At 40.7% G+C, this 26,448-nt stretch overlaps 2 protein-coding genes across 11 annotated transcripts in view; one reads left to right on the forward strand and one right to left on the reverse strand.

Annotated features, from left to right (window-relative positions):
• LOC148279711 (uncharacterized) overlaps positions 1-26,448 on the reverse strand; it is a 294,377-nt gene that overhangs the window by 242,641 nt on the left and 25,288 nt on the right. For all 10 annotated transcript variants that reach the window (XR_015822803.1, XR_015822801.1, XR_015822802.1 and 7 more), the window contains exon 3: positions 24,583-24,696. Coding sequence is in view for 6 of the 10 variants with exons in the window: in XM_088229550.1 (XP_088085676.1) it covers positions 24,583-24,696 (114 nt within the window). In the remaining 4 variants the exon portion in view is untranslated. The remainder of the gene's footprint in view (positions 1-24,582; positions 24,697-26,448) is intronic.
• LOC148279712 (odorant receptor coreceptor-like) lies at positions 148-22,449 on the forward strand. Its single transcript, XM_088229571.1, has 5 exons — positions 148-1,151; positions 8,368-8,467; positions 9,993-10,103; positions 21,625-21,780; positions 22,387-22,449. The coding sequence occupies exons 1-5, from the start codon at positions 148-150 to the stop codon at positions 22,447-22,449; spliced, it is 1,434 nt and encodes a 477-aa protein (XP_088085697.1).

Here is a 26,448-nt window from a genome sequence, read left to right on the forward strand (position 1 = left end):
TATTTGGGAAATCTCAACCAACGAACATGTGCTATCAAACCGATTGAACTACCTTCGAAAAGTTGATTGAATAATTCAGTTGAGATAATTACGACGTTTGCCTTAAAGGTGCTAGGATATTACGTTTAGAATTTAGTGATCGGTGATATGTTAGTTGAGAAGGTATACACGAACAAAGATATGGGTTCTGTCAACGACAATGTCCATTATTTTGGTATTCACTACAGGCTGTTGTGTTTCTTGGGAATAGGAAAGTTCCACTACTCCGAAGAGAACAATTTCAATAACTATCCTCCGGTGTATTCCATCTACGCCTTTTTATGTACCACCATTAATATAATTGGCTATACAGTCTCCGAGACTTTTTACGCTTACAAGGAATGGGGAGGCGACAGAGACAGAAACGTTCAGTTCTTCGCCCTGACAATGGTAGGAGTCCACGGCTTCGCAACAATAAAAACCTTAATCCTGATCAAGAACAATAAGAAGATACAAAAAATCGTGCGCGTTCTGGAAATAGAATCGAAGAAATACAAGGTCGACGAAAAAACTTTGTTAAAATCCCAAAACTTCACAAAATTACTCACGTATGGTTTTTTGATCATGGGAACAGTGACAATATCATGCATGAGTATCTACAGCATGATTGAAGACATCACGAGGAAGCAACAACTTCGGATGCGAAATTACACAGAGTCCATCCGAAGAGATATTCCCTTTACCGCTTATGTGCCGTGGAGCACCGAAGAAGACTTGCCTTACTTAGCTGGGTTTGTCTATTCTGTTTTTGGGATGTACTGGATGGGTACCACGCTGATGGTGTGCGACACGATGGTGGCTTCAATAATGACCCATATCAGCGGTCAGTTCAAAATGGTTCAAAAGGTGATGATAGAAACGGGAAACAAAGCTTTGGAAGACCTGGAACAGCGCTTTGACAAAAATAAACCGGGAAAGAAACATTCGCTTATGATCAGGAAGAAACTCAAACACAGAGTGATTTTTGAATGTTTTGAAGACGTAATTAATGAAATGGATGATTTTTTTCTAAGAAAACGACGCTTGATGTATTACTTCAACGAAGAAGATTTTAATTTAGCTATGACGAAAAGCCTTAAGGAAGCGATACAGTATCATCAGCTTATAATTGAGTAAGCTTTTACTTGTAACGTTACATCTTTTGAAGTTATTTTTTTATATTTAAATTAGATTATCATACATTTTTACAATTAAAAAAAAACAATTGTTATATATATACTAAAACTAAAATCCCACCAAGCCACTTTCTGTAGCTTGTCGGTGGAGATTATATTTATACTAACTTAATAATATTATTTACATTTATAAAAACAATTAATAACATATATATATTAACAGCCGGAAAGATCAGAATAAACATGTATATACAAAGAATAATATATAAATTTTATTTTTGGATACAATAAAATATATGAAAAATTAAAACATCTCCACATAAGCTACTATTTATATGTAAACATTTGATCGAGTAGCCACTCTCTTATTTTGCTCTTGTTACAATGTGAGTTAAATCGGCAATAAATTAAAAATGATAGGTACTGATTATTTGAGAGTTCTATTACCACACTTATTACATACTTTTGGTACTACCAAACCATCACTATACGTGAAGCGTGTATAATGGTTATGTTTAAGAGGAAACTTGAATGTATTACTATTAAATTTTTCTTAAATGATGCAAATCCACAATAATCCCAATATCAAGGGTTTTTTTCTATAAATTATTCCAAGACATCATTAATGACTTGTAGTCCTTAACAGTAAAAATACTCATTTTTCTGGTCAGTATAAAAACGTAACCATCCAAAAAAAAAAGTTTTTATGGTAATGAAAGTCCTGTACCCGTATTGCAATATTTTACGACTAATCATAATACAAATTATATCATTTTTCATTGTTCATCTTTTTTCGGAGAAATGTATTTCACTGTATACATTTTTCATAGACACGTTTTACTCAATTAAGTTTTCCACAGGAAGATCTAATTTTTTAACGAATAACAATTTTCCGAGACAGACGACAGACTTCAAAATATTCACAGAAATTCTTCGTTTACACTTTGAGCAGCGGCCGAATACACATAGAATTAACCCTGTGCCCGGCCCATTTTTGTGAAATTTTATGCTTTGTGAAGGGTTTCTTAAAAGGGTCATAATTATGAAAATACTCAGTTAAATCAATTGAAACTTCTCATATTTATTTAAAACAATTCAATCACTCATTTGAGGTTGATAGTTTTGATAAAATTCACCTTTATGGAAAGCCACATTGCAACGTTTGCACCTATACAGGGTCTCACTCCTTTTTGTGCTTTGTATCCCGGCGCCGTGTAAACACGTGAATATAATAACCACGCATTGTGTCCCAGGCCCGTGTTTTCACGTATTGTTATGGTTGGATAATTAATATGGTGCCATTTTTGTGAAAATCACCTCAAGGTAGTTTACCAACAGCGAAAAAGTACTAATTAAAGTCCCTACATGTCAATAAAATGCACTTTTTTGGACGGCTGGTAAACCACGTAAAAACACTGGACCGGGACACAACGCGCGGTTATATAATCACGTTTACACGGCTTCGGGATACAAAGTGTTAAGATTATTTAAATATCTTTTTGAGGGTGCTTTAATATTTCTATATATTTCTAATGATTCTCATTTTGTTTTCCATTCTAACTTCCTTTCCCGCTCATTTCTCTTTTTATACACGCCCAATCCATTACAGTCCAGCTTTTCTCCATATAATTTGTTGATAGTTCGCATATTTATTCATTTCTATCATAATAATTTCTATTCCATGTCATTCTTGCGATGTGACTTCTCGACAAAGCCTTCATTCAAACCCAATTATTTATAACGTCTCATTATATTAACATGGAGTACATCTTCGGTGTATCTACTGCCACGAACTACTTTCGAAGCGGTGATACTTACACGACTAAGGGCCGGTTGCATCGACAAAAGTTAAGTTAAAGTCAGGGCTAAAGTCAAATAAAAGTTACTTGTATGTCAAAATGCGTTGCTTCAAAAAAAGTTAACTAAATATTCACAAAAAAGTTATTTTTATTTGACCGGCCGCCAGGGGACCGTTTAAAGTTAAATTTAAAGTTAAATGCGATCTGCCATCTGTCAAAAAAGCGTCGTGAGTGTTGAAATCTATTGATCGATCTGTGAAAAAATTCACAAAATGTCAATTTTATCTGATTTTTCGTCTTCCGATGACGAATTTATCATCGAGTATATTCTAAACCGAAAATAAAACTGTTCAAACCACGAACGGACCATTTTTTGTGGGAAGAGTCCGACTTTATCGCAAGATTTCGAATGTCAAAAAAGTAAAGAACAAATAATTATTTGAATTTTTAATTGTTAATTATTTTTCAAAACACAGGACTCACAGGACTTGATCATCAGCGGCGTGGTGTAAAATAAATTTAAATCATCACCGTATTAAAATGCTGTTTATTTATTTTTAAATATAGATAGATTGAGCTCAGCCAACTCTTTCTGAGCATTTAAGGCTGCCATAGTTGCCCGAAAAATGTCATTTTTTTGCTCTATTTCTAGAGTAAAAAGTTCTTCATTTTGTTTTAGCTTTTGCTCTTTTAATTTTTTATCTAGAACAAAAAAGACGATGTCCCTTTTGTTCTTTTCTTCTTCGAATGCGCAGTGTTGCTTCGCCCTTTCGCACACACGAAATTGAAATGAAATTTAAAAGTTTGTACCTAAAGACGCGTCGCCGTCGCGGGGCATGTGTATTGCTACATGTAAATAAAAAAGTACGCGCTTGCGCAAAAATCCCAACAATTTTTAGGGTGAAACTTGAACCTTTACAGTGGCAACATTCTTAACTTTAACTTAACTAAAATATTGTTGATGCAATGAAATTTTTCAGTAACCAGATTTTGAGCCTTAACTAAGTTTAAATATTTAACTTTAAACTAAATTTATACCAACTTTGATGCAACCGGCCCTTACACGATAACATTAATTTAATTTAATAAACTACACCGAGAAAGCTACAATTTATTTAAAACATGATCTTACAAATTACATCAAGTTAATATATTATTATATATCGCATCAAAAACTCATTACACGAACATTTCACTCATTACAAGATATTAGTAGTTCATTATTGATTATATTATCAAAAGTACGGGTGCGGGCGAACTAATTTAGTGATGTTAATTTACTCGTCGCGCAGAGTGCAAATTTTGTGACCTTTCCACCATATTGCATAAAATCAGCTCCCGGAATAGGGAAATATTGGGTTTTTCTTTTACGATTAGTAAATTAATAAGGGTCTATGAAAAACTATGGAGAATTTTTTTTTTGTACTTTTCAGTAGCATAAAAAATATTTTTTAAATCCCGCGAAAACGGTTCATTTCATTGGTCACGCCTCTAATACGTCATGATTTGGTTGAATTTTGAACTTTGTGACGGTTCAAATTAAAATAAAACGTCGCCACGAATCTTGACATCACAATAAAGAAATATCACTTTTTTATATTTCTAACGTAATAAAGGTCCATAAAATATTGTCCAGTTAAAAAATTCAGCAACTGCTGGAACAGTTTTACAAAATTTTACTCAACTGTCATTTTAGACAGTTTCAGTTTCTTATGAGGCTTACTATTTATCTATTTATTTAACAAATAATAGTAATTTTTTTGTGAAACTGTCTCTGTTGTTTTAGAAGAGCAACTGTTTAAAAAATAACTGTTTTAATTTTTTTACCATCTCTAATACAAATATGATAAAAAAATATAAAAAAGCGAAACCTGGCAACATAAAAAATTCTTTCTTTACAAAAATCAAAATGATTTTTTTTGGGGAGTGGAAACGGGAATGTGAGATCTCGATTTTGTCGATTTTAGCTAGGCGTAATCAGTCCAGCGTACAGTTGTCTTTTTCACGTAGTATTCAGAGAGGCATCTGCGAGACAGTGTCAATTTTTCGATTCACGCACGGAAGGTTCCGGGTTCGATTCCCGGTGAGAACACAAAAATTAAAATGTGATTTTTCTTAAGCCTGGGTGCTCTGTGATGTAAAACACCACTGTAATTAGGCCTCCTGGCCTGTTGTGGTGCAAAAAAAAATGTAAAAAAATGTTTTTTTTTTTTTTTTTTTAAAAAAAAAATTTTTAAAAAAAAAAAAATTTAAAGGGAAAAAAATATAGTTAAACGTTTTATAAAACAACAATATAATTGCTTTTAGACCGGGAGATTACGCCATTTCAAATTAAGATTTTGCTTCGGTCACTTTCATGTTCAATTTATTATCTTTAAATGATTACAATATTTTAGTTCAATACTTAGTCTTTATATGATAATCCAGATACCTAAGTTTAGTCTAAATTTAAATTGCGTAATCTGCCGGTCTAAAAGTAATTAGGTATATTTTAGTTGTATAAAACTTTAATTGTATTTTTTAATAGAAATACCTTTAAAATTTATTGTTCTTATCTAATTCATGTTTTTTTATTTTTTCATTATTGCACGATTTTTGAGAAACATTAAAACAATAAAATCGTATGATCTCTTCATTTAGCATGCGTTTTACCCGACTACAGCCTTAATGATAGAGAGGGGTTATCTGTATCTCAGGGAGTATGGATTTTACCCGTAGCTTTTCCCGACTGACTTCTTACTAGGAATGCTGGGCTACCAATCATTGTTGGGGAGAGGGGATATTCATTTGGGTGTTCACTTGTTTTAACTCATTGGTGGTCGCATACATAATTCCGATATTCTGAATGACTTCGGTCAATTTGTCTCCGATAATTATCTCCGACAAAGGCAACACAGGTTGTTCTACATACCACGATGCACAACCAACCTGCCATTGGTTATGCCGGTAGGGAGAGCAATCGCGTTATTCAATCGTATCGCCTTGGATGTTGATATATTTCATGACAGTGGGATTTCTCATAGGAGAGCAATTTCCAAATTGTAATATGTATGTGCATTTTACATGACTTTTTTTCTCTTTTCTATTTAATAAATCTGATATGTATATTTTGTAATGTGTCGAGAATAGATTGGATACTCTGAAATGTTCTCAATGTAACTAAAAAAAACACATGAAATGAAATAACAACTGCAAGCGAGACAATCCTTTTTTACCTGCGTAGATAATTTTTTGCCTCGGAAAAATTGTATCGTTCTTCGCCGCAATCCTCAATCGTGGAATTGCGAGATCCCGCATGTGTTTTTACGTTTATGTCCGTACAAAAATCCTGCATTATTGTTTTTTTTATTTTTGGAGCCTTTCCCTTTCATTGTGTAAATCACGATGGCATGGCGGTGTGACGCAACAAATTAATAATGCAGTGCTCTAAAACCATCCATAAAATGACGCGCCACATGCGTACGAGAATCGTAATATATTTAGGTCCGCGACGCTCTAACCCCATTAGTACCGCCTCCTTAAGCCTGTCTTGTCATTAGAGACTATATCAGAGAATTACACGATGTTGCATCACGGAAAAGTCGTTTAAATTCTCGTGAACGCGGTTCAAGAAAGATCTTTAACCTGCATATCAGTCATGAAATTTACTAGACCCAACGACATGACTTTATGACCGGTTAAAATGACTTCGTGTGTCTAGAACAGAAACAGTTATTTCATCATATTTCTTCTTCCGTAACGCATGCGAGCCGAGTATTTGGATCACAAATTAAAATATTAATTCTTCGTATAGTGTGGTGTGTGGTCATTATAAATTATGTTTCTTATTCTTCTTCTTATGGTGCCACTCCACGGTGGAGGTTGGCCCATTTGGCAGGCGCCGTGGCGGAGTTGGTTAGACGACAAAGAGCGCTTTCATGGGTTTTTGGATGGTCTTTGCTCCCGTAAGAAACAATTTATCAAAAGTGCAAAGCAATAGCGGCATGCCAATGGTAAATATCCACAGTGTATAAAAAATCACTGCTCTGGTGTCATTGTCTAGTATGATGAAAAGTCAGGCCGCATTTTTTGCACAGATAATCATTCTGGTATTTTACATTTCAAAATATAAGCAAAGTTTTGTTACCGAAACTAGTCGGTTGTGTAAATGAATAAAGTGGTTCATAAACCAAATTTATTTTATTTATCTATCAAAAATATTATAACTGTTATTTGTATTGTGATACTCACTGATTTAACTCTTGTGTGGCTGTGATACCACATAAGTTAACATACGATACAAGACTTGAAATATCTTTCTTATTTTTTTTAATGATGAAATCGTATTTTTTACAATCTTCAAATGGACATTTTCACATCGGATTCGGAAAGTAAAATTTGTACAACTATGCTGGATATTAATACAAAAAATATTCAACCTTGCCACCCGAAGAAAGATGTCCGCAAATACAGTGATCCATCTGTTTAGAGAGAGCACGAAAATAGAACACATAAGAAGGAAGACAGATACGCTATTCTGAAGCCGCTATAGCCGGTTCTGTGTGAAACAAACTCAGTCGGTTGTTGACAGTAATGAGGGACGCACGCGTGAATGATGAGCGGCGAATTTATGATTTGTATTTTTTTGCTATAACAGGGATTAATTATGTTTATTTTTATAAATTATGGAAAAGGAATTATTGAACTGTATGTCTCCATGTTTTTTTTTTCAATATTTTTTTTCAAAGCTTTAGAATATTCCGTTTTTTGCTTGTGGTAACACGATGTCACATCACCGCGCGCAAAAGGTATATTTACCACAGTCTTTTCAGAGTTAACTAAAAAAAGGTGTAATTCCTGCCTCAATACTAAGTTACCTAGTGAGCCAGGTAATTAGAAAATAAAGTGTTTTGTGTAATTAGGATTTAACAAATAAATAAATAAATAAATACATAAACTCATATTATATATTTACATTTGTTAAAACTCTGCACCATTAAATAACATTAAGTGTAATATTTTGAAAGCTCTATTAATTAAGAACATATAACCTTTCGCACTAGCTTGGTACCATTTTTGCAGACGAAAAATTTCCTTAGCGATTTTATATTTCAGATCAAATGAACAGGGCAGGTAGGTTGGTTATTTGTGATTATTCTTATTTGTACATATATTATATTAATACATATAACATACTGCCAAGAGCCTTAGCGGGTTATTCCTTAAAAAAAACAAACGCTCCCGCTCTAAGATTTACAGTAGAACAACTCTCTTCAAGTTTTTAAACCAAGAGATACGCCCTCTTCATATTTTAAATAATATTTTCGAGAACTAAAAACACATTTTTATTATATGTTACTTCTTCTTTGATTGGACGTATATGTGAATACGAGTAAATATTATTTAATTTGATTGATTACCCTTTTATTTTACAGGATTACTGAAGACCTACAAAGTGCGTACAGCCAAGCCTTCCTGTGCCAAACACTATCAAGCTTCTACGTCATAGGACTTATTCTCGTACAAACAGCAATGGTAGAGATACTTTTGAATTTATCACATCAAACATTTCTCACAATGCATTATTCTCTGATGATATTTGTTTACTGATTCATATTTTTTCTCTTTCAAACTATAATTAATAATAAAAATAACGTGACCTCACTGGGGTTACCCGTGCCGAGGACACTGAACAATATACTTTTTTTTTAATATATTTACATTTGAGAATAAACAAAGAAGACTAATCTAATAAACAGAGATAATTAACAAAATGTTCAGACAGTTTTAAAGGTGTATATGAACATAAGTTTATAACGAATTTATGTACATCTATATTATTTATATTACAAAACGCACAATGAAAGAACAAAAACCTAACATAAGCTACACACTTGTGGAGCAGTTGATTCAATATTGGTTTGGGCAAATGAGACGATCCATTTTACTTCTACCAAGCTCCACTATTAATTTTCTCGAATCGAAATTTTTGAATTCGAAATTTTTGAACATTTTCTCGTTACTAATTGTTTTAATAGTGGAAGTAGGTTATATATTTTGCTCTACTGTCTAGCTACTTTTTGGTTATTACCTTTTTTGTTTTTTTGCTTCACTTTTATTTGAAAATACCTTGAAATCAAATCAACACAAATCGCAAAAAATAATAACTAATCACAGCGTAGCTTGAGTTTGGAATCGTCGACAAGACTAATAAATAGTTTACATATATAGGTGCGAAGGTTTTCACGGTCACTGTTATCAATATTATGTATCTTTTTTGGGTGATACCGTGTATGTTGGATTTGATGCGAGTTTTCCCTGAAGATGGCTCCTGCAATGGTAGCCGAAACGTCGCATCAAATCCAACATACACGGTATCACCCAAAAAAGATACATAATATTGGTTTACATATATGTTTAAAAGTGTTCAATTCAAGGGTCAATCTTTCGATTTGAATTTTTATTTTACTACCCGTTCTTACAGTTTAAGCTTACTGAGGTTAGATTTTTGCAAAAGCAAAAGGGCCTGGATCACCAAATGAGAAATAGCGTTTTAAGATACTGGAAGAAATTTTACAAAAAAATGACTTTTTGCTTTAATTGTGTGTGACAAATGAATCTGGGCGGTTTTTGACTGAAAGAATTAATTTATTTATTGATTTATTTTAACACTTTATATAAATAAACAATATTTATACATAAAAGAGCGGGCAAAAAGGCAATTTCTCCCTACCTAACCCAACCGTTTAGTTTGATAAAATCAGATGCACATGGATATATTCTAAGGAATTATACTGAATATTAAATTTTATACAAAATTGAAATCAAAAATTAACTAGAAAAATTAACACTATATACTATGAAGAGAGGAGAGGGTATGGGAAGGCAAGAAGAAGGAGAAAGGAAAAACTCGAATATTTACATAGTGACATTTCAATCTTGATTTAAATGTAAATAAAGAAGGGGCGTCTCTTCATTTCCTTAAAAAGACCAGCATACATCAGGCCATTACTTATATTCATATTTATTGTTGCTTCATGAGCGATGGATTTTTTTCTAGGACGTTTCAAACATCAAAAGCTTGCGGTTTTTCAATACTTTGGGATTTCTGATGTCCATACTTTGGCAACTCTTTATTCAAACTTACACCGCCAACGAAATCACTTCTGAGGTAATTCGCCTGGAATTATTATTTAAAGTTAATGTAACAATGTTGTGTGTTCCGGACGCGTAAAATCGAATAAATTAAAATAATACATTAATTAGAAAGGATCCCCGGTAAATGTATAGAACTGATGGCTGGGCTCTCAATAAAGATAAAATGGTCACTTTCGAGCCTGGCCTCAGTATTACCGGGGAAAAATAGCTAGGTTAAAATGAATAAAATGTACAAAAATATATTATGTAAATGTCATGTTGCGCGCGTCGCGGCTGCCGACGAAATGGCCCGTACGGGCATTGAGCGCCCGTATTTACGCCACCTGCGGCCGGCGGCATGTAGCGAGTGGCGGGGAAAGATTACCCCCACCACTCCGAGGCAGCCGGCGCGGGTGGGATGGCCGACTCACGGAGCCCGACGCGCACCGCTTTATAAGGCGGTCAATTGGAGATATTAAATCAGTTGAGTTCCTAACTCTGAACAGTTCACACGTGTTTTATTCCGTTCTCCGTCCTGTTCGCCTTCCTGCACTTCGCTCTTCGCTCCGCTCTGCCTGCTGACTGCCTTCGCCTCTCTGCACCACTTGGACCGGGTGGAAAGTCCTTTTCAGGGCTATTGAGGTTGACTTGCGGTCGGCGCAGCTGTGCTCCTACCTTCCGACTTTGTCTTTGGCTCTGTCTGGGAGGGCGGCTTCCCACTTACGCCGGGAAGCTTGACTGCGGCAGACGCGGGTGACGAACCGGCGAAACTTTCATCGTGGTAACGCGTACGTTACATTTGGTCCTTCGGAGCTAAGGATCGTCGCCAGTGGTCTCCAGTCTACAACACACCTACAGCATGCCGGTCAACAGATCGCCTGTGTCGACGCGTTCGGGAACGCGTCGAGACGCCGGCACGGAGCACGAAGAGGAGCTTCAGGAGCCCCAACCGGGGTCTGTACGAGCACATCAGGAGGAGCCCCAGCCAGGGCCTTCACACGACTGCCAGGAGGAGCCTCATCAAGGACTTCTGGAGGAACAAAAGGACTCGGACGAGGGATCCGCACCCTCGGAGCGGTCCATCTCATCGGCGACATTTCGCCGACAGATGGAGGAACGCGAGGCGCATCACGAGAGGCAGGTGAGCAGCCTCAACGAGATCATCGCCGCGCTGAAGGCCGCCAACGCGAGAGAGGACGCCAGACGAGACATGGCAACCCCCCTCACGCCCACCATCGAGAGGGACCTCACATCGCACGGGACGTCGGAACCGGCTCACAAGCCGCTGCCGCTGACGTCAGACGCGTCTAGGACCGACGCAGCCCTCAGTACGAGGGAGGCTGCCGCCGCACGCCACGCCGCACGCTACGCCGCTGATCCGGAGGATACCGGAGCGGCGTACATCCAGCAGCCGAGCCACTACGACAGCAGCCGGGCGAGAGACGGGGCCGCTTGGAAGCGCCCTGTCACCGACGCGGAAGCAGCCTTCAGCACAAGGGAGGCCGCCGCCGCACGCCACACCACACGCTACGCCGCTGATCCGGAGGACACCGGAGCGGCGTACATCCATCCACCGAGCCACTACGACAGCGGCCGGGTGAGAGACGGGGCCGCATGGAAGCGCCCTGTCGCCGACACGGAAGCAGCCTTCAGAGCAAGGGAGGCCGCCACCGCACGCTACGCCGCTGATCCGGAGGACACCGGAGCGGCGTACACACTTCCGCCGAGCCACTACGACAGCGGCCGGGTGAGAGACGGGGTGCCACGGAGGCACCCGGTCGCAGAGGCGGACTCCAGGACGAAGGAGGCCGCCAACACACGCTACGCCGCTGATCCGGAGGACACCGGAGCGGCGTACACACTTCCGCCGAGCCACTACGACAGCGGCCGGGTGAGAGACGGGGTGCCACGGAGGCACCCGGTCGCAGAGGCGGACTCCAGGACGAAGGAGGCCGCCAACACACGCTACGCCGCTGATCCGGAGGACACCGGAGCGGCGTACACATTTCCGCCGAGCCACTACGACAGCGGCCGGGTGAGAGACGGGGTGCCACGGAGGCACCCGGTCGCAGAGACGGACTCCAGGATGAAGGAGCCCGCCAACACACGCTACGCCGCTGAGCCGGCCTACGCCGGAGCGACAAACGCACATTTACAAGGCCGCTACAATGAGCGGCATCGGGACAATGAGGCGCCACCCGCACACAGCCGAAGGGAGGACGCCGACGTACGCTACGCCGCCGGGCCAGGCGAGCCCGTAGCGGCACGTACTATACCACTGGGGGGCTACGAGTTTCGTGACCCGGTGAGCGCGTGGGTACAAGAGGGGCTACCCACGGAATACATGCCGCCGGGTGCCACCGGCGAGCCTGTGACAAAATACAGACAGCCGCCGGAGTGGCACACGTTCATGGCGAGGCAAACCGGCGCTAGGGATCTACCGCAATTCTCCGGCGACCCGCTAGAATGGCGAATATTTAAGGCACAATTTGATCAATCGACACAGATGTGCTCCCTTACAAACGCGGAGAACATTCTCCGTCTGCAACGAGCCCTCACAGGACGGGCCAAGGCCACAGTGTCGTCTTTGCTGGTAGATCCCCGAAATGTGCCGGACATTGTGAAGATGTTAGAGGCCGCCTTTGGACACCCGGAGATCGTCGTGGACAGAGTACTGGAGCGGATAAGAAAACTCCCTAAACTGGCCGACAACGCATCCCTGGAGGCCCTGACGGACTACGCGGTCGCGATAAGAAACGTCGTATCGACCGTAGAGGGCCTCGATGGAAGCCACCTCTCCTCCCCGAAGCTTCTGTCCGAGATGACTCAGAAGCTGCCACGAGTCGAGAGGATGATGTGGATTATGTCACGAGCGGATACCGTGAGAAAAGCTACCCCCAGGGATCTGGCACTGTGGCTAGCGAGACTGACCGGTGCAATACCGAATGCGGGTTGCATCGGGATCAGCACGGAACCCGCCCGAGTGGAGAAAAGGCGTACCCAAGAAAGGCACGTGTTTCTCACTCAGGACAAAAAATGCCTGTTCTGCGACATGAGTGGACACGCATTCGGACAATGCCGGAAGTTTCTCCGGAAAACGGTAGAGGAGAGGTGGACAATTGTGCGTGCCAAGTTCGTGTGCTACGGATGCCTAGAACCGGGACACAAAACGACCACCTGTGAAGCGGCGAAGTGCGACGAGTGCCACGGGCGGCATCATCGGTCACTACACCGCGAGAGAGTGGACAGTACGCCGAACGAGCAAGTCTTATTGACAAGGCGAACGGAAGTCCCAGTGACCTTCAAGGTAGTGCCAGTAACCTTGAAGGGCCCGCGTGGGTCAATGGAGATCCACGCACTACTAGACGAGGGTTCATCGGTAACTCTCCTCGAGGAGGATGTCGCCCGTGCAGTGGGCGCCACCGGGGCCTGCGAGGAGTTGAGACTCATCGGTGCCAGTGGGAACACGGACACGCTACAATCACAGCGTGTATCCGTAATCCTCGTTAAAGGAAACAGAGAATTTGGTGTCCAGGCACAGACGGTGCGGGTCATGGATCTGCCGCACCGCAACCGAAAGAGCACCAAGACACACGGGCCAGGCATCAAGCCGAAGATGTTAATCGGTCTTGATTACGCCACCCTAATGGTATCTACAGGCCCGCCAGTCCTACAAGAGGACGGGCGGCTAACCATCGAGACGGCCCTAGGAGCCGTCACCTACGGCGGGGCTGTGCACCCCGCCTTTGAATTACCCCCAGACGGCCAGGGTGAAAGGGACTTAGCGGAACTGGTAAAGAAGAGCTTCGCCGTTGACTCGCTAGGTGTAACCACCCTGGAACGTTGCCGCGCCGCAGATGTGCGAGCGGCGGAGCTCATGAGCAGCTCAACCACACAACTACCATCCGGACGATGGGAGACCGGTTTACTGTGGGCGAAAGACGGAGATTCTTTGCCCTGCAACCGGCAAGCAGCCATGAAGCGGCTGCACTCCCTGGAAAATAAACTACGGAAGGATCCGATACTGGCGATCGCATATCGCGCCAAGATGGCGGACTACATTGAAAAGGGATACGCCGTCAAACTAAGCCGCGAGGAGGTAGACGCCCACCATTCGCGCAAATGGTACCTGCCCCACTTCGCGGTGACAAACCCCAACAAGCCTGGCAAGATAAGGGTCGTGTTCGACGCCGCCGCCCAGTTCCAGAGGACGGCGTTGAACGACCATCTACTGACGGGACCTGACCTGCTTTCATCCCTCCTCGGAAACGTGATCCGCTTCAGAGAGGGACGAGTAGCCATCGCGGCCGACATACGGGAGATGTTCCTGCGGATAAGAATCCGGGAAGCCGACCAGCAATCGCAGCGGTTCCTATGGCGGACGCAGGACGGGCAGGAGCCCGACACGTTTGTCTTCGCGTCCATGATGTTTGGAGCGAAGTGCTCACCCAGCAGCGCGCAATTCGTGCGAAACACAGTCGCACGAGCACACGCGAAAGAATTTCCCGCCGCAGCAGAGGCGATCGAGCACAATATGTACATGGATGACTACCTAGACGCCACAGACAGCGAAGAAACAGCTGCAAGCCTGGTACGCGATGTTACCCTCGTACTCGGCAATGGCGGGTTCCGGCTCACCGGGTGGGCTTCAAACAAACCAGATGTCCTGGAAGAAGTAAAGGCCGACGACCGGGCCAATACAGCAGTCACCATAGGGGAAGAAGTAATGACGGAGCGGGTCCTCGGGATCGTATGGGATCCCAAGAGCGACCTATTTATATTTCGGCACGGAGCCGAAAGTGCAGCCATCCCGGAGCGACCCACCAAGCGCGGCATGTTGAGCGCCGCCATGAGTATCTTCGACCCAGTAGGCTTCATTGCGTGCCTCACGATACGGGCGAAGATATTGCTGCAAGCCATCTGGAGGACAAACACAGGTTGGGACCAACCGCTGCAACCGGACCACGCCGAAAAGTGGTTGGAATGGCGCGACCTGCTGGCAGCGAACGGCTGTACAATACCGAGATGCTCGCTGCAAGGGCAGAAAGAACCCGTGACACTGCACGTGTTCTGCGACGCGTCAGAGCAGGCATGCTGCACAGTGGCATACTTTGTGGGGGCCGATACCACAAGTTTCGCAATGGCGAAGTGCAAGGTGGCCCCCCTAAAGCCTCTGTCAGTGCCTAGACTAGAACTCCAGGCAGCGCTACTAGCGGCAAGGATGGCCGCCACCATAAAAAAAGAGAGTCGAGCTCTCATCACCCAAACCGTGCTCTGGACGGACTCGAGCACGGTCCTGTGTTGGCTGCGAACCGACCCACTGCGGTACAGCACGTTCGTCGCAAACAGGCTGGGCGAGATTGACGAGCTCACAGACGTACGGGACTGGAAATGGGTCCCCACCAAGGACAACCCAGCCGACATAGGGACCCGCGACAAGGGCCCACCCGACCTTGCGAGGTCGGGACTATGGTTCGGAGGCCCCGGCTTCCTGAGAAAAGGGGAAGCCGACTGGCCGAAAGAGAAGAAGTTACTACAACAACCGGACGAGAAGACGCTGGAGCGGAAACAACCCCGCCACTTCGTGGGCCACATCAGACGGACGGAGGCCCTACCCCAGGTGCAGCGCTTCTCGTCGTGGACCCGACTCGTCAGGGCGACGGCATGGGTGCTGCGATTCATCGCACGATGCCGCCGCCACGAGTCCCTGCCGTCCCCAGGGGGGACCTTTGAACTTCACGCCTCAGAAACACGGGCCGCAGAAATCATGCTGCTGAAGCGGTCCCAGGAGACGGCTTTCGGAGAAGAGCTGGAGCTCCTGAGACGAAAGGCGCCTATCCCGCCGCACAGCCGCCTCCATGCAGCGGCACCCTTCTTAGACGAAGAGGGAGTCATCCGGATGGGAACGCGCATCCAAGCGGCACAGAGCTTCGCAGAGGACTGCAGCGCGCCGCCTATCATGGACGGGACCTGCCCATACACCCGGCTGCTGATCACGCACAGCCACCGGAAGGGTGGCCACCCGGGAGTCGAGAGGACGATCGCCGACCTGAGAGCCAGCTACCTCATCCTGCGACTCCGCGGGGCTGTGAGGAAGATAACACGATGGTGCCCGCTGTGTAAAATGCTGCGCAGCCGGCCCCAACCCCCGCTGATGGGGCAACTGCCTGAGGCCCGACTGGCCTTCAGGACGCCGCCGTTCACGCACTGCGGGCTTGACTTCTTCGGACCGATGATGATCACCAACGGCCGAAGAAAAGAAAAGCGCTATGGGGCACTGTTCACCTGCCTCACCACACGCGCGATCCACCTGGAGCTAGCGTCGTCCCTCGAAAGCGACTCCGCCATAATGGCCATAAGAAGGATGGCCGCCCGCAGAGGCTGCCCACACACGTTATACTCGGACAACGCTACCAACTTCAGGGGAGCGGACAAAGAGCTGAAACAGGCCGTAGACGAGCTCCTGGCGGACCCCAGAATGCTCGCCGAACTTACAGTTCGCAAAATTGAGTGGAAATTCATTCCGCCCTCATCACCTCATATGGGGGGAGCGTGGGAAAGACTCGTGAGATCTGTAAAACGAGCCCTCCACGCAACCCTCAACGAGCAGGCTCCAAGAGAGGAGACCCTCAAAACCATATTGGCTGAAGCAGAGTACACCGTGAACAATCACCCGCTCACGCATGTGTCAACCAAGCCCAACGACGAAGCACCGCTGACCCCGAACCACTTCTTGCTCGGGTCAGCCAACACACAGCCAACTCTGGCATATTATAACAAAAGGGAAGAAGGGGCCTGCCTTCATAAGCAATGGAGGATCGCCCAGAAAATGGCCGACATGTTTTGGCGCCGATGGCTGAGGGAGTATCTTCCCACCTTGGCGCACAGGAAGAAATGGCGCGAGCCCGCGCCTCCAATACAGGTCGGGGACCTCGCGCTCATCATGGACCCAAATCTGCCGCGGAATTCTTGGCCTCGCGGCAGAGTCACCCGTGCAGAACCAGCAGCTGACGGACAAGTACGAGTCGTCGAGGTGCGGACCACCAACGGCACCTACACCAGACCAGCGGTGAAGATCGCCGTACTAATGAAGGAAGAGGAACAACGCGCCCAGCAGGAAAATAGTACAGACTAGCTGCACGGGGGGAGTGTTCCGGACGCGTAAAATCGAATAAATTAAAATAATACATTAATTAGAAAGGATCCCCGGTAAATGTATAGAACTGATGGCTGGGCTCTCAATAAAGATAAAATGGTCACTTTCGAGCCTGGCCTCAGTATTACCGGGGAAAAATAGCTAGGTTAAAATGAATAAAATGTACAAAAATATATTATGTAAATGTCATGTTGCGCGCGTCGCGGCTGCCGACGAAATGGCCCGTACGGGCATTGAGCGCCCGTATTTACGCCACCTGCGGCCGGCGGCATGTAGCGAGTGGCGGGGAAAGATTACCCCCACCACTCCGAGGCAGCCGGCGCGGGTGGGATGGCCGACTCACGGAGCCCGACGCGCACCGCTTTATAAGGCGGTCAATTGGAGATATTAAATCAGTTGAGTTCCTAACTCTGAACAGTTCACACGTGTTTTATTCCGTTCTCCGTCCTGTTCGCCTTCCTGCACTTCGCTCTTCGCTCCGCTCTGCCTGCTGACTGCCTTCGCCTCTCTGCACCACTTGGACCGGGTGGAAAGTCCTTTTCAGGGCTATTGAGGTTGACTTGCGGTCGGCGCAGCTGTGCTCCTACCTTCCGACTTTGTCTTTGGCTCTGTCTGGGAGGGCGGCTTCCCACTTACGCCGGGAAGCTTGACTGCGGCAGACGCGGGTGACGAACCGGCGAAACTTTCATCGTGGTAACGCGTACGTTACAGTTGTGTGTAAAGTAGGTGATCCTTCAAACCAGCCGATGACAGTTCTGACTTCCGATAAACAAGTACCCACTGTAAACCTCTAGACCCTAAACTTTCACATCGACTTTTTAAAAATATATTTTTAAATTAGCTTAATATTATATTAACATTATTTTAAACCACTGAACTTCCTCATTCCAACGAACAAACAACTACCTATTATACACTTTAAACATTCACAGGATTGGCTTAATATAACATGCACTCAAATAAAAAAGGACCACTTTTTTCAATCTAAAATACATAAATCAAATCCTTGGGTTTCTGGCACAAGTTGGTAATTAAAATTTCACTAGTTGTGAAATATTGCAGCTTTAAAGTTAAAAGCTCATCTCAAACCAACAGTGAGAAAGTTTAGCCCAACAGGAAATTATATATAAAAAATGTATTTAAAAAAAAATTAGAGCATTTAATTGTACCGCGAAGTTTCTTGAAAATGTATGAAAATTTTTTTTTTAATGAAAACGAACTACTTTGCATGACGTCACTAATTCTTCCGAATCAACCAATGATGAGAGAATAGATTACCGGTTTATGGTTTAGGATAACTGACCAATAAGCAAAGCTCATCAAGAAGAAGAGGAAGAGAACATAAGCCGTCACACGGAGGGTAATTAAAAAAATATGAATAGTCACAGCGCTGATAATATGAAACGTATTTTTTTTTGTCTTAGTTTAATTATCAATTAACAAATACCACTGAACTCCCTCATTCGGTAGTAGAATATCATCCGGAAGTATTTTTCTATTTATAAAATACGAAATATTTATATTTACTATTTAAACAAAGATTATTTGATGCTAGTTATGAAGAGATCTCACTTTAGAAAATTTGTAGTTACCAACTTGTTCCAGAAACCCGACGAAATTATCAGGACAAAGCTAGAAAGATATTTGGGTTTATTTTGCGTATCAAAAAGAACTTTAATATGTGAACTTTTGAATGATTTTTTACTCCTCTCTGGTGAGAAGTATCTTGGAGTGTAATTCTTCAAATGTACTCCCTTTTTGCCTTACACCAGATTACTAAAGAAAGAGTTAAGAATAAGTTTTTGAGATATGCTAATTTTAGGTTTGGAATGCGAAATGAATTTCACAATTATGATTTTGATTAAATTAAGTGACAGACGAACTATTAACGATGTATTAATTTTATTAAAAATCGTTAATTCTATATTTGACAGCCGTGAACTTTTGGCTCTCATTAATTTTAAAGTACCTGTGAGAGTAATAAGGCATGTTTAACTTATAACTGCAACAATTATATCAAAATATATTCCTGCAATTCTTTACTGAATCGGTTATATAGTTATACTAATTTAAGGCATATTATAACAAATTACCTACTTACAAAACATTTCAGTGTAGAATCAATCTTTTAAGTACGTTCTTAGTAAGCAGTGAGCACTGAAAATGTTGTTACTGTGTTGGAAAAATGTGTGCTGGTGTTTGTAGCCAATTCAATAAATATGGCGGCGATCTTTACTAAATAAAAGATCTCGGTCCTACGCTACTCCGCAGCCAGGACAACTGCTTATTGGATGTACTCGCCATAGTGATTCCTGGGAAAATATGACCTAAGTGGTTTTTCGTTGCCTTCTCTGGTGGATTTTTCTGTCGGGGTTACCTTCCTTTAGCTGGTTGGTTCGGGTTTGGAGGCGCCAGAAACTCGCCTTTCATCCCCTTGTTATCTGCTGTGATCACATAGCTACGAGTGTGATCACATAGCTACGAGTGTGATCACATTGCCCAGGCTTCGCGACGTGGACGCTAACGAGTTGGACTAGTCAGTAGTGTTGCCGGTGGAATGCAACTGGGCGTTCGCAGCTTGAATCACACCCTCTAGCAAGATATGACCCACTGCGACCCTACTGACGCATGACGGTTTGAATTTAATTTATATCAACAGAATATATTTTCTAATTTTATTGATTATTTTTATCACATTCTTGATTCTGTATTGCGAATTATAACCATATTTTTTAAATTTAATATAGTTACATAAAATGATAAATGTTTTTTTTCCTATTTCAATCTGCTTTTATATATTTAGTTAATCTTAAAACTGTAACTTTCCAAAAAAGAGACTAGCTCTTATACTTGGAGAATGGCTTATTTATTTATTCAATACTTTATATACATATAAGAGCGGGCATATTGCCATAAGGCAATTTCTTTCTACCTACCCAAACCGTTCGATTTGAGAAAATTTCAAGTACATGGACATATTGGGTCTTACGATTTTATACACAATTAAAAACAAAGATTAACAAAATAAAATAATAACACTACACTATGAAGAGAGGAGAAGGGGTGGGAAGGAAAGAAGAAGGATAAAGGAACAACTAAATTATTTAGATAGTGACATTTCAATCTTGACTAAATGAGGAACTTCAGCCCTACGGGAAATTGGATACAAAAAATGTTTTCTTACGCGGGGTAAAAATTAAACCATTAAATTGTACTGCAAAGTTTCTTGAAAATGTACAGAAAAAATAATAAAAAATATTTTGATAAAAACGCACTACTTTAAATGACGTCACTGGTTCATGTGAATCAACCTATGATCTGAGAGCTATGGAAGATTTCCGGTCTGCTTGTCGCTTCTGGACCAATGGGAAGAACTGAATGAGAATAAGCGGAAATGAACCTCTGACGTTACACGCGGAGTTATTTCAGAAATACAAAACTTTGAAAAATCGTAGCGCCGATAATGCGATATATAAAAATTAAAAAAAAAAATATTGACTTAGTTTAACAGTCTATTAACAAATAAAAAAAATAAAAAAAACCACTGAACTTCCTCATTGTAAATAAAGAAGGGGCTTCTCTAACATTAGTGGGTAGATTATTCCACAATCGAGCGGCTACTGCTGTGAAAGAGGAGGCAAGAAAATTAGAGCGATGGAAGGGTAGTAAAAGGGTTCTCTCATTACTAGAACGAAGAAATAGTCCGTGTTGTGATAGAGGTTGGAAGAGCTCTCTCAGATAAGCCGGTGAAGTGGGATTATTATAAATATTGTGAAGAAGTGATAGAATGTGAATGTTTTTTTTATGCCTGATACTGAGCCTCAGTAGCTGGGTGCAATATTCGGTTATGTGGTCGAATTTGCGAAGATTACACGGTTATAGTTATTTAGTAACTTGAACTTATGTAATTTCGAATATACACAAAAATAAAAAGATATAAATACAAAATAAAGTGAAAATTATGTTATGATTTTTATTTCTTAATCTCTTTTTCTTCAAATAAACCCATATTTTGTAGTTTCTAGGTTTATACAGTATTTCGCAAATTTAAGTTCATTTTAATTTAATTTAAAGTTATTGAATTGGTACACTTTACAGTAATCTATATGTGCAAAATATTATTATTTTTACATAAATATATGTATGTAAAAGGTACTTTTACCGTCAAATCTGAAAAAAAAAGTTAAAATACTGACAAAACTCTGACAGTAAAATATAGATCCTAACAATACAAAAAAAATCCGTGAATTTTGTGCAAAAAATCTAATCCTCTTTACATGATCAATCCCTGATAACCTCTTTGAGACTTGAATGTAGGAAAGTTATTGTTCGGTTTATCAAATGTTTTGCAATGTAATATACAATAAATTATAACATATTATCAATTGCTTTTTACTAGGCAGAGAAGGTGGCCTCCAGCGCCTACGCGTGTCGCTGGTACTCTACAGACAAGAGGGTGACAAACCTCTTGTCCATTCTTCTCCAAAAGGCGCAACGTCCCGTGTTCCTGACTGCTGGGAACTTCGCAGCCATGTCAAACCGACTATTCCTTTCGGTAAAGTTACTGGACCAAACAAACCGCACATTTGGTGGGCACAGTTTCATAATAACGTTCATTTGCTCTCCTGAAAAGTTCACTTTTGAAGTTATACTTTTATGTCCGCCCATCAAAGATTTATACTTCATTGTAGCAATATGCTTTCCAAAGTGTTTCCATTGCACATTACGGCACATGCGCATTACGTCATATCAAACTGTTTTTTTCACTGTTGTCTTAACTGTCAAACTTTACTCCACACTAAATGTCAAATTAATATTTACTTATTTCTCTTTCGTATTTTAAGTTGACTTCTTTGATAAAAAGTAGCCACCTGAAAACGATTAAAATAATTTGCAAATGAAGCAAAAAAAGAACGAATCTATGCGAGCCTTCAGTTCGTAGATAAGTGTGCTGTGAGGTGCAGATGACCTCGCTAGCTATCGATTTATATACATAAAAACTCGAAGATACGAGGTCGATAGTGTATCTTTGTAGCCGCACAGGAGATCCTTCTTTTATCTAGTTCAGGGCATCTTCTTATAACAGTTGGTCTATATCGATGTTAACTTTAATTTTTTATTATCTATACCATGTTAACTTATATTTTTTTTCAATTTTCAGATTATAAAAAACGCGTACCAGATTTTCACTCTCATTACAACTGTTATGACATCAGACAAATAAGGATGCATCAATATTACTCTACCTAAAGTCACAAAAATAATAAAATAAATGATCTTATGAGTTGATTCAAAGTATGTGGAAAATGGTAATCAAGTTGGGGTAAAGTGAGGTTTGAACCTTAGACCTCTGACCTGTGAGTTTGCGACGTTAGCCACGGGACCACAACCAACATACATATTATATTTAATATTTTTTTATTCAGCTTTCCGATTCTTAGATTACACCAGCTTGGTAATAAGTAGGGAATGATTAAAATTTTTCGTTTTTCTCTGTACATTTTAGGTTAAATATTATTTCAAAGGAGTAATCTATATATTTAAATTTATTTATTTTAGCATTTTCTTGGCAAGGATATATTACAACGACACAGGACAGCGATACGGCCAAGGTGTTTTGCGGAACTCTGGGGTTCCGTGAAGGATCACAGGGTGTCAAAGGCGTCTCTAACATTAGTGGGTAGATTATTCCACAATCGAGCGGCCACTACTGTGAAAGAGGAGGCAAGAAAATTAGAGCGATGGCAGGGTATTAAAAGGGTTCTCTCGTTACTAGAACGAAGAGATGGTCCGTGTTGTGAAAGAGGTTGGAAGAGCTCTCTCAGATAAACAGGCGAAGTGGGATAATTAAAAATATTGTGAAGAAGTGATAAAATGTTAATGTTTTTTCTATGCCTGATACTGAGCCAGTGTACTTGCGTGCAATACTCGGTTATGTGGTCAAATTTGCGAAGATCAAAGATATAACGAATACAAATATTCTGCAATCGTTCTAACTTATCAAGTATTTCAGAGTTAGCATCTGAATAACATTTATCCGCATAGTCAAGGAGTGGAAGAAGTAAGCTCTGGACTAATGTTTTGTTTTTAAAAACACGTCATCTTATTATCCGCAGAAGCCGTATTTAATATGCGAATTGCTCTATTGGTGGGTGAATTCTAACTTGCATTTGTACGGCTTCTGGGTGTGTAAAACAGTACATGAGATCTCGCTCTAATATAATTATTGGGAACATACAAACTGATCCCTTTCAGTATATTTGTATTGCAGAGTATATAATTCCAGAAATGTGCTCATAGAAATGTTTCCGAAAAAAAAAATGACGACAATATTCGAAGGTGTTGTAATCCAGCATCTCTGCTAGAAATAATGCTGGATACAAGAATGGATAATTATTATTTTCGCCAAAATCGCTTTTGAACCTTCTCTATCTCAAGGATGTGGTTTGTTTCAGAAGGGCCCTAAATTATGAAACAATATTCTAGTATGCTGCGGACTAGTGTATCATCTCAGTAGACATCTTGAATCTGACATGGTTGATTTGACGAGTCTAATCAATTTTGGGGGAATTTGAAACTGTAGCATTATTTCGTATAGACATTCTAGATCTATGCTATCATATGCTTGTTTGAAGTCAAAAGTTGGTGTATGTCTATATCAGTGTATCATACAATGTGCAAATTGCTGTAGTATTATTGAAATATCTAGAGTTTCGAAGTATAAATCCAAGCATCTTAGTAGATTTATTTACAATGCTAGTAATATGGGACTTAAACGTAAAAATCGCTTCAAAAATAATGATTGCTCTTATTTTTACCGCGCGTAAAAATACATTTTTCATATCTTACTTTCCCATAATGTTATTATTTTTTAAATTATGAAAAACAGAAAGAATTTAAAAAAAATGATTTATTTTTATATTTTTAAATACCAACAGATTTTTAAAAAACACGTCACCTTTTGCTTAGTGTAAGAGTAAAGAGTTTTAAGAGTTGAAAAGCTAATACATTTCAGTTAGGCAGTCTTAATCTATAATTAGAATATGTAGGTACACTATGTTTATCTGTTTTTGCAAACTGCTTATGCCAACGAATAAGTAAATCATATATAGGTATATATCGACATCTTGGTTGCAAAAAGACCTTATTGAAAAATACATAAAACGCGCTTAGTAAGATTTTTTCTCTGAGCGTTTCCATAAAAAATCTAGCTGAATAAATGTCGATATCACAAAGGAATGTCTTATTTTTGCCAACTCAAAAATCATTTTCGTCAAAACTGTGATATTGTGTCTAAATTCTTTTTACCGGCAAGACGATGATATTCGGATATAAAAAATACGACAAATAATTATACCAATTTTGCTGCTTGAGCGCGCGAATCTCGCTCCATTTGCGATACTTCGATTGCGTGCGCGTCATGTTGGGCGCGCAATTCTCCCGCCTTCCGCTTGTCTGCCTCTGACACCACCTAGCGGACAAAACAAGAAGCTTTTTAGTCATGACGCAAACCAAAATTAATTTATATTTTGTTCATAGATGTCTCTACGCTGCATGTTTAAAATAATTTTGAACTGTATTTTAAGTTAGTGTAAGTCACTGTAGTATTTATGTTGAGCATTCAAATTTGTACATCAATAATATAATGTAGGGTACTTATTTATACAAATTAATGTAACATAACTTATGAATATTTATTTAAAATCAATTTTTTTTTTTGAAAAATCTCCCAAAAGAAGTAAGTAAACTCTTGTTAATAAAAATGTTATTTCTGAAATAAATGAATACATGTGTACAAAAAACAATGGTTTATGAATTATATCTCCACCATCAAACACTAAATGATGCATGGGGCCCCTGCATTATAAATTCCATGCAGTGTATCTCAATCACGTGTTACAGGAAGCCACCACTACGCCACTGTAAAACAACTTTTAAAACAAATATTTCATTTTGATCCTCCCAGGAATGGAACCCAGAACCAGGAAAAAACAAGAGACGAATATTTTTGATAGTTCTTTTACTTTACAAAAGTCAACAGATGGAAGGTAGAGGAAATGTGGATGTTTAAACATAGGCAGAATGGTGAATGTTACGCAGTGTAAAGTGTCCACTTAAACCAGCCCATGGCAGGTTATAAGCCCTGTAAATGCCTAGATTTCCATATTCTCTTCTCAAAAATGTTTTCCCTCTCTGTTGCAACAAAGTTAGATCTAAATAAACTTAGAGCTAAACTTTTTGAAATAAGACAAACATATTATTATTTTCAATGTTTAAAATATATATTTAAGAACCAAAATGTATTTACAAGTAATTCAAATTGATCAAGTCAAAGAAGGAATCGTGTGCTAGAAAAATCACATTGTAAAACGAGGCTAGCACAGAGACATGCATATTTTATAGGCCCAAAAATGTTTAATTCTTTTTTTACTCATAATATTTCATTAATCCCAAACTTTCAAAATTTTCTTTCTTTTAAAAAACACGCACTATCCTGGATTCAAACTAAAGATATTAACTCTTTTATCTATGATATATTTTGTTGCCCTTTAACAATAAGGAATATTTTTATGTTTTTGTATATTTTTTATTTCCTTTTTCAATTAGTATTTATTTATTTATTTACATACATAAGTTTATTGTACATTATTTTAAACATAAGTCCCAACTCCATGGGACAAAAAGTCCTGTGTTGCGATGGGACTAGCAATAAGTTGACACAGACACATGAGTATATCACCACAAATATAGGATGAGAAACACAATTTTTTTTTTTGAACATATATATATGGCACATCAATATGATAAACAGTAAGCTCAAACATTTGTAAAATCATCAAGGAGTTTCCTACTCAAATCCCTCCCACTAAGGAAAATCTAGTCCTTAACTACTTTCTTGAAAATAGTTTTTGTCCTTGAGAGCTTAATACGCTCTCCCAAAATATTGAACACTCTCAGTGCGATAAACGAGATATGTCTCTTAGCAAAAGTCGTACAGGTTTTGGGTATGACATAATTTATGCTCTGGGAAAACCTTGTATGGACATTTTGCCGAGACCTCTTCTTATTGTTCGACCAGAAGTGTGTAAGTGCTTCTTTTAGGTACAGTTGTCTCAGATCCAGCGTCTTCATGTATTGGAACAACTGTTCTGAAGGGTATGTTGGATGGTGCCGGAATATTATTCTCAATAATAATTTCTGTGAAATTATGAGAGGCTTTAAA

This window comes from Micrasema longulum, unplaced genomic scaffold, assembly GCF_059751315.1.
Source record: "Micrasema longulum isolate JH-2025_06_02 unplaced genomic scaffold, ASM5975131v1 h1tg000678l, whole genome shotgun sequence".
NCBI classification, from domain to species: domain Eukaryota; kingdom Metazoa; phylum Arthropoda; class Insecta; order Trichoptera; family Brachycentridae; genus Micrasema; species Micrasema longulum.